We start from the raw sequence: 12500 nt of genomic DNA, 5'->3' as shown, positions 1-12500 counted from the left end.
CTGTGGCCTCCACTGGGCATCAGCTCAGGAGCACAGTCATAAAGAATTTGTTTTGGCTTGGCTCCACAGCATCTTCTTGAAGAAGAGTACAAACTTCTCAGGGGAGAAGAACCGTAACAGTATATTATACTGATTCCAGGTTAGGTATATTTTTTTAAATGAGGAAATCTCTTGTATCTACAGTTAAAGTTCTTCTTTTGAAGTGTTTCTCAGCATAGTAAGGATGCTAAAAGCACCTCTTGCCAAAGTAAATGTTATTCCTCAATCATCAGTCTGACTTTTCTAGAGGTTGTTATCAGCACAGTAACAGAGCAGTTCGTTGGCGTGTGGTCTAACCTCCACTGAAAACTATTGCAACAGCCTTGCCTGGAAGGAGAAAAAGCGTTACAGTTGTTCATCTTTAAATCGTCTCTTTTTCCTCATTAATTTACGCTTGGCTTTGCTTGATGACACAGTGCCCGGTGTTTCTTCTGTAGTGCGTGACGGCAGGGCTGGAGTGCGCGGCCATCAGTGTTAATTACTGCCTGCCTACCTACGGTTTGGGGCAAAGCACATCCTAGATTCCAATAATTTTATTACTACTAAAAAGATTCTGCTTTCAGTTTTTTCTGTTTACTTTCATTCTCCAGCTTCAAAGGGGGGTAGCTCAGAGGGAGAAGCACTGGAGCACGTAGCGAGGTTTGAGTTCAAAATACTGTGGAGTTTGGGATCCTGCTGAGCACGCGGAAGGTTAGTACTAAGACAAAGGTTTTAGATTTTAGAAAAGCAAACTTCAGCTCGCTCAGAGCTCAGTTGGGAGGGATTCTGTGGGAAGCTTCCATGGAGGATAAAGGAGCTAGTGAGTGCTGGGAGTTCTTCAAGAGCGCTCTCCTGGAAGCACAAAAACAGTTCATCCCCTTGGCTTGACTGCGAGCTTCTGAGTCCGCTCAAAACCAAGAGAGAAGTGCACCAGAGATGGAAAAGCGAGCGAATACCCGTTGAGAACTACGAGGGCATTGCCAGGGAGTGCAGAGATGCAGTTAGAATAGCAAAAGCTCAGCTCCAACTGATAATTGGCCAGAGATGTCAAAAACTACAAGAAAGGGTTCTTCAGGTACATAAATAACAAGCAGAATTAGTCACCAACAGCACTGAAAAGGCAGAGATTCTCAACACTTTCTTCACCTCCGTCTTTACCAGCACTGTTGGGCCCCAGGCCTGGGGAACAAAAATCCAGGTTGATGCAAACACCCACCGTCAGTGAAGGAAGAGTTGGTATGTGAACTGCTACAGGAGCTTGACCCCTACAAATGGATGGGCCCTGACAATATCCACCCGAGGGTGTTAAGAGAGCTGGCTGGCGTCATCGTGAGGCCACTCTCCATCATCTTTGAGAAGTCATGGAGATCGGGGGACATCCCGGAAGACTGGAAGAAGGCTAATGTCACCCCCACCTACAAGAAGGACTTAAAGGAGGATCCAGGAAGTAATGGGCCCATCAGTCTTACTTCAGTCCCTGGGAAAGTTATGGAACGAATCCTGCTGGGGGCTATCACAAGTCAAATGAAGCACATGATTGGGAAAAGCCGGCACAGATTCACCAAGGGCAAATCGTGCTTGACAAAGCCTTCTATGACAAAGTAACCTGCCCGGTTGATGTGGGGTGAGCACTGAACATTGTCTACCTGGATTTCTCCAAGGCTTTCGATACGGTTTCCCATAGCCTCCTCCTAGAGAAACTGATGCCTTACAGTCTAGACAAGTGGTCCATGTGGTGGGTGGGGAACTGGCTGACAGGCTCCACCCAGAGGGTGGTGGTAAATAGCTCCTTCTCAAACTGGCAACCTTTGACAAGTGGGGTCCCCCAGGGATTGATATGGGGCACAACGCTATTTAGTATCTTCATAAGTGACCTGGATGATGGGATCAAGTGTACCCTGATGAAAGTTGCTGATGATACCAAACTGAGTGGGCTGATGATACGAAACTGAGTGGGGAAACAGACCCTTCAGAAGGGAGAGCCACCCTGCAGGAAGACCTGCACAGGCTGGAAGAGTGGGCCAACAAGAACCTTATGAAGTTCAGCAAGGACAAGTGTAAGGTCTTGCACCTGGGAAAACATAATCCAGGAGTGCAGCACAAGCTGGATCTACGCGGCTGGGGAACAGCTCTGTGGAAAGGGACCTGGGGGTCCTGGTGGACAACCAGCCCAATATGAGTGAACAGCGTGCTGCTGTGGCAAAGAAAGCCAACAGCATGCTGGGTTGCATCAGCAAGGGCATCACCAGCAGAGAGGAAAAAGTCATTCTCCCACTCGTCAGGCCACACCTGACAAGTTTTGGTCCCCGCTATGCAACAAAGATGTGGACAGGCTGGAGAGGGTCCGGAGAAGGACCACAAAGATGATCAAAGGACTGGGAAGCCTGCCACATGAGGAAGGGCTGAGAGAACTGGGTTTGTTCAGCCTTGAGAAGAGAAGGCTTAGGGGAGACCTTATCACCATGTTCCAGTATTGGAAGGGTGGCTACAAAGAAAATGGAGACTCCCTTTTTACAAGGAGTCACATGGAAAGGACAAGGGGTAACGGGTACAAGTTACTCCTGGGGAGATTCCGACGGGACACAAGAGGAAAATTTTTCACAATGAGAACAATCAGCCATTGGAATAATCTCCCCAGGGCAGTGGTGGATTCCCCAACACTGGACACTTAAGGTTCGGCTGGACAGGGTGCTGGGCTGTCTTGTCTAGACCGTGCTTTTGCCAAGAAAGGTTGGACCAGATGAAGGGACCTTGAGGTCCCTTCCAACCTGGTACTCTATGATTCAATTCACATCACTGCCAAAGATCTCCTTTGTGGCTCGCAGCAAGTCACGGCATGTGGAACTGTCTCATCTGCTGTAACGCGGCGATCACAGTACTGCCCTGCCTTGTGGGAAAAGAAATCGGCAGTTTATTGTGATACGATGCTGTGCAACAGCTAGGGATACCTGTAATCATCCTGTCGCGCTCTTTCTCCCTCCTCTGCCTTTTTTACCAGGTAGTTATTAGGCTGTCAGTCATTCCTTGCATGGGTGGCTGCAGAGATCTTTGTGGCTGATATCCTTTCGCTTGCTGGGTAACGTGATGTCTGCGCAGCCCGCAGCGTCTGGCGCGGGCAGCGAGTTGAAGGTTGTGGAGCCAAAAGGTCCTTCTGCCTGGCAGAGGGTGCGCCTGCGCGCTCAGGGCTGCAGCTCTGGAGGGGGTGAACTGCGCGTAGCTGGATCCGTTGGGCGAGGGGGGTTTCACACGGAGCAGTTTGAGTTTGTGAATCGTTTTCAGGTGGCGGAGAATTCGGGGCTGATTGTTACGAGTGAAGTTACCACCAGTTTGTTTGTGGCGAGATGGCAACATGTTCTTAAATTACCGCAACTTCAAAACTATCTTGGGTTGGTCTTAATAGCCTGCCGGTTTTCACATGGTTGTATCATAATTTGCTGCTTCTCACAACATCGTTGCCATTTGTGTCTTGGATTCTCCCCGTCTGTGGTAAGATAACCAGAGAGTAATCATCTGAGCCGATACCTTTAAAAAGGCAGGATAAGCTGATGGCTTTTTACCTTAAAAGAAATGCAATATTAGAATAGCAAAAATCTCATAAAGATGTATTCATGGTAAGGTCTATCGTCCGCTCCTATGTTGGGTGGCTTTTGGACAACTGTTTTAAGGTAGGCTTTGAATACCTTTTAGGCGGATTTGTTGCAAACTCCATTTTGAGAGGGTTTGCTGGTTTTGTTGTTTGGGGTTTTTAAATCCACTTGTCCGCAGGTAACTTGCTGTCTTGGCTAAGAGAGAATTTTTCTGATACCCAAATGGCTGCTTGTTCCTTATCTTTGGGCAGGGCGCCCTGTGTTTCTATTGTTTAGGATGGAGTTACGCGGTGAATCGTAAGTATGAAACACGTCCTGCGGGATGGGAGGTTGTACCCTCATCCCAGTTCTGCTGCTGGCCTCGGTGGGCTCCTCGCTGGCTAACCCCGGGAAGGGTAGCTGGAGCTCAGTCGCCTTGCCAGTCTCTGGTGAAGGGAGCGGTAAGGGAGGAAGAAGGGCCAGTACTCCCTGCTTTTTCCTTTGGAATAAGATCTTAGAAACAGGGAGCCTGCACCATTACGAAAGTTAATATGATTACATCATTCCATTAGATGTCATCGGGCTGATGAAGAAATGGGGTGGGTGCTGTTCTGGGTGCGTCTCCCTGCGCTACTCAGATGGGATGTAACCTTCACAACCCGAGAGCTCTGTCGCTGCTCTGGGTGCCGCAGTGTGCCGGTGGGGCTGTCCCACCTCTGTCACCTGGCCTCGGTAGGGTTTAGAAGGGTCACAACTTCAAACCTCCTGTCATAAGCGTCTGTGAAGTCTTGGCCAGCTGACCTACGGCTAACCCCGTAGTACGACACACAGTGCATCAAAAATTTAATCCACTTGCCCACAACCCATGTAACACAAGGTGCCTACGCTGCGTGGTTGTGTGTGTTTTGTATTATTTCCCCCAATACCAAGTAGCGCTGTATGTTTATTAGAACTCTTTTAAATTTAAATAGTCGTTGAATTCCTCTCTAGGAGCTGCCCTGGGACACCAGGCTGGAGCTTAGGGCTTGACACAAGGCCACGGAAGTCAGTCCATCTCCTTGTGCCCTCTTTGGCTCGATGTGGCTGCAGAGCTACACTGTGTCAGCGGGAGGGAGGTGGGGGTTGAATCCTCCCGGTGAGGAGGGTCTCCCACACCCCGAGTTGGTTATTTAATCCCTCGTGTTTCAGGGATGTTGAGGTTACGTAGGAAAGCCATGTGCTTTGCACAAGGAGCTGCAGCTCCGTAGTGTATTGGCATTAGTCAAAGACAATCAAACCAGAGGTGGATCTTGTACCTCCAAGCTACGTCATCATATTTTCAGGGGGAATAGCTTAAGAATTTATCAGTCTGATACAGTCATTTAACTACCATGGTAAAATAGTAGTGGTAAATAATGACGACTGAGCAACCTGAGCGTGTGACAGCCTTTTCTTCTAGATGCTCTCTAACGAGGGGTTTCCTTTTGGGTGCGTGTGTGCCCTGGGGCTTCACGCCTGCAGGCAACGCCGGGGGTCCCTGGTCCTCCCGCTGCCCACGGCGGGAGAAACGCCGCCCTCCTCTTGGCTTTGGGCAGAGTGAGCCAGTGGCCATGTTTTGGCCATTAGCGCTCCTGATGATAAACATCTGCACTGCAAATCTCTGCGCTCGTGGAGAGAAAAAAGGCAGCAATGTTTGTGTCTTGTGTTAGAAGAGACTCTACCCGCCATGTGTAAGCTACCTTCCCGGTCCCCAAGAGCCCTGAATTTCTGTAAAAGGCTCTAGAATTTATAGGTAAACTCTGACTTCCAAGGGTTGTTATTTCTTTAATTCCACCTGCTATCGCATCTAGGAATCCCTGGCTATTTTTGATTGATGCTCGTCATAAAAAATTCAGTGGTTGTAGGTTTAATTTCTGCAACACTTTAGGACTAATTATATGGCAGCCTGCTGCCAAAATTCCTTGGGTTTGGCTCCTGCAGTAATTTTTCTCTGTGTTGGATTCCACTCTGGGTTTGATTGTTTACTGTGGGTAATGAGCATCTACTGCATTGCTGTAATCCCCTGTATTTATTGCACAAACAAGTCTATGAAAATGAAGAGCAGGTTGAAAGCTTACTGTTGGTGTGTGTCTCTGGGAGTTGTGACTGAGTAATACTGGAAAAGTAAGAGTCAAGTTGAAGTCAAGTTCCATATCCCAGCCTCTGCCTTCTCACAGATTCAGCTCCTTTTATGCAAGTAGTTAATCATGCTTTTTTTTTTTAATCTCAACATTAGTGGTTTTTAGAAAAATCTTCATACGTGCTCCATTCATTATTTTGAAAGCTGCTGCATCTAATAAGTACTCTTTAATAGCCAATTCAGTAATCATCTACTTTATTGTCCTTACTCGTCTCTACTTTTTTATAAACTACTGATTAATGATGTGAATATTGCAATACTTAATAATAATGAAGATCTTCACCAGACTAGTTTCATCGCCGTGATTCAAAAGGTGTAAGTTCACCTTTCCAATCAACGTATTTGTTTTACACGCTGCTGTGTTACGATGCTGTGGCTTCTGGGGAAAAACCGAACCCTTTTCTTGGCAGTAGACTCCAGCAGAGTGATCTCCATAGCAAAACTGAGTAAAGATTTCAAGGCACTACTTGCAGAGGTGGGATCCAGAAAGGCTTTAGCTGCATAAACCAGACTGCGATGGCACTCGCTCAGCAAAAATTACGTGTCCTGACTAAAGAGCTACTTCTGCCCCTGCCGTTTGCCCCCCCGTGTCTCTCCTCTTCACATGTTCTGGGCCTGCTCACGCTCAGAAACGGTTCTGTCCTGGTGGTGCCGACGCTGCTCAGATCCAAAACGAGACACCCTTCCTCCCCACCAGTTTGCTCAATGCAGTAATCGCCCTTTGAGGAGACCAGGCAGACGGTGCTCCTGACACGGAAGTAATTTGATTTTAAATGCATGAAACTCCTCCCCTGCTTAAGCTTGAGTGCATGTATTCACAAGATGCAGATCAAGATCTTCGCATGTGCAAAAATCAACTTCTGTGACGCCTGTGTGCGGCTTGCAGCCAAGTGCAGGTGCAGACCAAGGAGGGGGCGGTGGACATAGCTTAAGACAACCTGATGTACTGAAAAGCCCTTTGCAACAATAGATGAAGTGGTGATTTTCGCTGCTAGGATGCTTGAAAAGGTCCATGGCCCCAAGCAGGCACATGGAAGTAAGACTGGCTTACAACTCAGGCAATAAATTTTTAACTAATTAACTGCAGTCAGTTGGTTTAAATAACTTTCCTCTTCAAGACTATCTTTTCTTGAAAATACTGTCCTCCAGCATGTCTTCCCTCAGCCTCCAATGCAGTGCTCTTAACTGTATCTCCATCTACTTGAGGCAACTTGACACTCATGAGTGACAAAACCCTTCCTGGAGTAACACACCAGGAGTTGGTCTCACTAGCCCAGCTTCACTAGGTGACTACGGCTGCAGGACGTGCCTCCCAGTGCTCTTCTTCCTTCTGAAGACTTGGCCTCAAGGAACTGACACCTCTAAGCCTCCCTCTCCCCAGGGAACACCCTCACCAAGCCACTTGAGTCTCGACCTTGATTTCCACCCTTGCTCCTCAAAGTGCTGTGCTCTTTCCTAAGACCACGTGCCCATCTATTAGGGCACCTTTAGTAAACACAGAACCAAGACACAACGTGAGCAGCACCAAGGTAAGACCATCCTTTCCCACGTGGGATGTTATCACCCAGCCAAACCAACACAACTCTAACAAAGCTCCTCTGAATTCCACAGCGCAGGCGGCCAGCCAGCTCGAAGGACAGCAGGCTCTCGCACAGCTTGTGTCTGCATTACCTGTGGAGGTACCTCATCAACGTACAGTGGGGTTAATCCTGGAAGGTAAAGCGGTGCCTGGAATACAGCTCCCAAGGAAGGTAGGAGATCACGTGCTAAATTCCCAGTGGGCTATTTCAATGAAGCCCACTGTTTTGATCGGCACTTCTAGCGTGCAGGACATGGCCTAGCTGGTTTGAGCCCTGCCCTTGTCTGGTCCACGCAGCAGACTCCAACACACCCCCAGCCCCACAGCGTTTTGCAAGACCCGGTACCTGGAGTCCCCGCCGCAGCACTCGCAGTAAATGGACGCGTTGCCACATGCATTTGTTTTCCTTCAGCTTGCAGCCATCTGCAGACGGGCAAGGCAGGGCGAGGACGGACTGACTGAAAACAAACCAGACGCAAAGGAGGGGGAGCCCAGACAACACAGAACAAGGTTAAAGGTGCATACGTACAGAAGTAATAGTACTTACATTGCATTCTGAATTAAAACCACTAGAGCCAGAATCATTTAAGACCAAACACGGACTACTTGCAGCTTAGTGAAAAGAATTTATTAGAAACTGTTAAGCACTACACAAAACTAGTTTTTAGAGTATTTTTTCAGTAGACAGCACTCCAGCCTTACGCTACAAACACCATATTGTGGACTTTGGACAGCCACTGTGCTCCGAAGATACATCTTTAGGATGAGACATTCAAGCAGCATGCACAGTGAGACAGTGGAAGGAGTGCAAGGAAAACCCTTTTGATTCGCGTAAGTTCACAGAAGGTATACAGTTTAGCAATTGTTTTCCTCAAGGCAATTTGGATCGAATGAATTACCGACACCCTAGAGGCATCGACGGGGCTCAGCGTCCCCATCACTTTGCCTTCAGTGCTAGTGCATCTTGGGACTTTCAGTACAAGGAATTTCAATAAATAGAAATACAGCTTTCATACTATTTTAACAAAAACGTGACTACAAGGTTAAAGTACGTGCCTTCTCGGGCAGTTGCACCAACAGAGACCTCGCTGCTTTCAGGAAAAATAGGAGGAGAGTCTACGTATTAAGGCAATGTGTTTTTTTTTAATTCAACACAGAAATTGTAACGAAATGCATATTTTCTGACAAGTTCTGAAGTATTTAATCGTAAAAAAGAAAGTTACTGATCACATGCTACTCTATCCGATATTCTTCATTACGTTTTGAAATACAGTGGAGCATCGCTATAGTCACTGCCCAAACAACGTGGCAGCAAGTGACAGCTTATCTTCCAGCCAGGAGCTGCAAAACAAGAAATTAACGTCCCCTCCCCTCTCCCAGTTTAGATCCTCCGTTGTTCCTTCCCACCCAATTTCCACCTCTCCTCTAAAAGGGAAAAAAAAAACCCCACAAAACATTTATCTGGCTCCTGAAAGGAGCTTTATAGCAAGGCTCAACTGTATAGAGTAAAAAGATATAAAAAGTCATTAAAATCCAAAAATTCAGAAGGAAAATGTAATAAAAATAAGTACGCATGGCGTGATAAACCAGGATAGACATAGCAATTTGCTACAACATTTTTCAAAAAGTGCTAACCAATTTTAGCTTAAAATAGTTCAAGAGATCATACAAATTGCTACCACAGTGTAAAACTGAGTATTTTGAAAAATCTAAAACCTGGCTTGACTGTAGAAAATGTATTATATCTGTTTCTAATTTACATAGTATTTTTATTTAGGCACACAAAAATAAATATAGACAGTGAAATGCTTCATTAAGTCTGCAGAAAGTTATAGTTAAAACCAAGCGATCAACTGTTGTGACAAACAGCACATTTTTTACACATCTCTCTCTCTCTCTCTCATCACGTGTGTGTACAGGGGTGTATATCCCTTATTTCATCCTCAGGCTTCTCCAAAAGTTACTTACAGGTAAGACTGTTTTCTGCCAAGAAAAGTTAATTTGGGAACTACTGGCTAGGAAGAGATAATTTCTCAGAAAACTCGATCGATACTTTCTGTCAAAATGTTTTATTCATGCTTTTGGGCCAGGAGACCTTGGGCTGGAGCAGAAGCCAGGCTGAGCCAACACCAAAGGTTGTTACCGCACGGCAGGACTGGAGGGGGAGCGCTGAAATTTTAATAGCACTGTGAGAGTAAGGGAACAAATATTTCTATCTCAGGGTAAATCTCAGAGTAAGGCTCCTCCTCCACTCAAATCCGGACGGATCCCAAGCTGTTCTTTCCATAAGGAGCACGCAGTGACAGTGTTTCAGCAACTCTCCCTGCCGCTACCTCAGTAAAACCGGTTTTACCTTAGGTGTAAGCACTCCCCTAGCACATTCAACGACCCCACATCTGCTTTTAAAATGCTCGTGGTACCTCTACTAACCTCTCTACATAAAAGTGCCCGGGGAAGTAGAAAAGCTGTTGCATGTGACTTCAGACTGCGCAGATGCAACGATACCAGGCTGGTGATCCACGCCACAGTCCCTAGTTAACAAAGAAGAAGTATTACACAGCTAAGATTGGCACAGCTGGCGGTCTCTGATCGAGCGGGAGCCTACTAACAAATTCCAGCTTTCTTGATTTTACTTGAAGAAACTGGTTTACCTTTCTGAACATCCAGCTCTAGCACACTAATTCCCTACTAGCTGAGGGCAGGGTTAGACATGAACTGAGGTTGTCAGTGTGTGGTGATTGAGGGCTTTCAGCACATAAAAGTTATTCAAGTTCATCCCACTATCTTGAAACAAATTGAAAAACGTCACAAACGAAACCAAGCAGCATAATTTTTATTTGGTGTTACAACAGATGTGCAGCGCCCGTGGTTTTGGGCACTGCGGTTTACTGTTTATGATTTTTCTTTTTAAAATCTAAACAGTTCTTCTGTTCAGACAACTCCATGTGCTTTTTTTATATACACATTGTGACCCCTGCATTCAGCCTGTCCAGTTAACGCTAGAAATATTTGTCAAGGCAATACATTATTTTAATCTTTGCTATAATTAGGGAGAAATCAAAAGAAAAATTTTACTTTAATCTGACCGATTACATGTACTGTACATACCTGTTCCAAAACCAACGTACTCAGACAGAAGTTTCTAATTTAATGCACTCTTATTCAAGTCAAAATGCTGTACATCTAAGTATCCACACAATCGTACATTCCTAATGATTCTTCTTTACACCTTTATTTTTTTTTAGACATCTGTTTTTAAAAAGGAATAAAGAAGTTGCCCTGTAGATCTATATTTCTTTAGAACAAAACATTATATACTACATTGAAAAATAATTTTATCAAAACCAGATTCAAATCACTGTCATGTACAATTTTCAGTTAACGGTTCATGTTGAAATTGCACTTTGCAGATAGAATAAAATTAAAAACTGAAAACATGTTCTATTTCCTTTCACAGGAGACTGCCTCTTCGGGATTTTTCTTCCGTGAGTGTTTGTATTTGTCTACATACGCTTTCACTAGATTTGCCACTTTTGCAGAATTAACTTCTCCGCTCTTGCTATGACAAACCTACAACAGTTTTAAAGAAAAAAATGTTTGAAACATTCCTGTTGATTTGCCACTGTTCCACATCATTTATTTATTTCCCCAACACCCCAGGTTTCTCCATCTCAGGCAGAACAACTTTGGAAACTCCTGCTACTTCCCAGTTGCTTCCCAAATACTTCTGAATTCCCATTCGACTCTTTCACACAATAAACGAGTTCTGTTCCGAGGAGCTCCGAAAGCTCTCGTGGATGGAGACAAAGGTATTTTCGCTTTTCCTATTCCCTCTCCCAGCAACTACCAGTTGTTCCCACAAGATGAAGAAATCCACCCCAAACCCTACCTCAATTGAAATGTGTGCACTTCAGATTACTAGATCAACTTACTTTATCTACAGCTTTCCGCACAATTTCTTTATATTCTTCCTTAGTGATGTCTTTATTTTGGTAGAAAGGTTTAATAGCTAGTTTGACCTCTTGTGCCGCTTTTTCTTGAATTAACAATTTCTGATGAAAAAACAAACTTGAGTGTTATTTTTCACACTGCCTGCATATGTATCGTTTTACCAATCACAAATTAAAACTTTACAGGAAAAAAGTTACTACGGAAGACTAGAAAACCATGCTCCCCTCACTCACATTTCAGCTCTCACGAGAGCTGCCTGTGTTTTACGAAGAACAGAATGTTGTCACACAGCAACTGAAGTAATACTCATAATAGTGCTGCTTTAAAGGAGACTACATTAAAAAGAGTCAGCTTGCTAGTTTATGTCCTACAGCCGCCACGAAAGTATCGCATACACGATGGTATCAAGTATATTACACAGAAGGGGTATTGTCATAGTTTGCTATTTTTTAGTATATCAAAATTTATAGAACTATATAATATGTAAAATTTTTTATATATGTTTTATATATAAATATAAAACCCATTACATATAAATATACTCGGAACTTTGAACTTGCCTGGTCCTTCTTCGAGCTATCTGCACTGGCTTCCACTGTTACACTCGCTTTGTTTTCTCCTGATTTTACAGCTGCATTAGAGCTCTTGATGTGACTTGACGACGTCGCATTACCCGAACTTGGTCCCTGAACTGTTCCCACGTTCCCCAGGACTGCCGTTGGAGCAGGCAAGGCTGGAGCGCTCATGTTATTACTTACATGAGCAGCATTTGGAATACCCTGTTTTAAAAAGTTACCGGTAGTTAATGCATTATCCTTCGGTATGACAACGTGCCTTTCTAGAAGTCTCAGCAGCTATAGAAAGAGCATCAATACTACATGCTTTGGTTCATTAGCTAATTTCCACACCATCCATTATTATGGAAGGTATATCATATCAGATCTACTCAAAGGAAAAAAGAAAATAAAGCTTGAGAGGTAAGGCATCTTCCATGTCACCACGGTGGTTGCTAGATTCTGGCTCTGATCCCAGTGACAAAGCAAACAAAGTACCCTGCAGACAGGCACGGAGGGTGTTAGCACAAGGGGAAGGAAGCGTATGGCTGCAGAACCTCCCTGTTTGTCACAGAAGTGTATAGGAAGCCCAGTTTTGTAAATGAGATTAACATTTTTCTTAAAAATCAGCACCTAAACGTACGTACAAAAAGTTACCTTAAACCACACTTGCA

The 12500-nt window shown here is 44.9% G+C and overlaps 1 protein-coding gene across 1 annotated transcript in view; it reads right to left on the bottom strand.

Annotated features, from left to right (window-relative positions):
* Positions 1-7931: 7931 nt before the first annotated feature.
* The window catches only part of SCAF11 (SR-related CTD-associated factor 11), a 54848-nt gene continuing 50279 nt past the window's right edge, over positions 7932-12500 (bottom strand). Inside the window, exons 13-15 of the mRNA XM_009327598.1 lie at positions 11833-12051; positions 11254-11373; positions 7932-10891 (exon numbers count right to left, since the gene is read on the bottom strand). Of these exons, the coding sequence (XP_009325873.1) occupies positions 10763-10891; positions 11254-11373; positions 11833-12051 (468 nt within the window). The 3' untranslated portion in view covers positions 7932-10762. The remainder of the gene's footprint in view (positions 10892-11253; positions 11374-11832; positions 12052-12500) is intronic.

This window comes from Pygoscelis adeliae, unplaced genomic scaffold, assembly GCF_000699105.1.
Source record: "Pygoscelis adeliae isolate BGI_AS28 unplaced genomic scaffold, ASM69910v1 Scaffold113, whole genome shotgun sequence".
Taxonomy (NCBI): Eukaryota; Metazoa; Chordata; class Aves; order Sphenisciformes; family Spheniscidae; genus Pygoscelis; species Pygoscelis adeliae.
The sequence above is the reverse complement of the archived record's forward strand: the minus strand, read 5'-3'. Positions and strand labels throughout refer to the sequence as shown.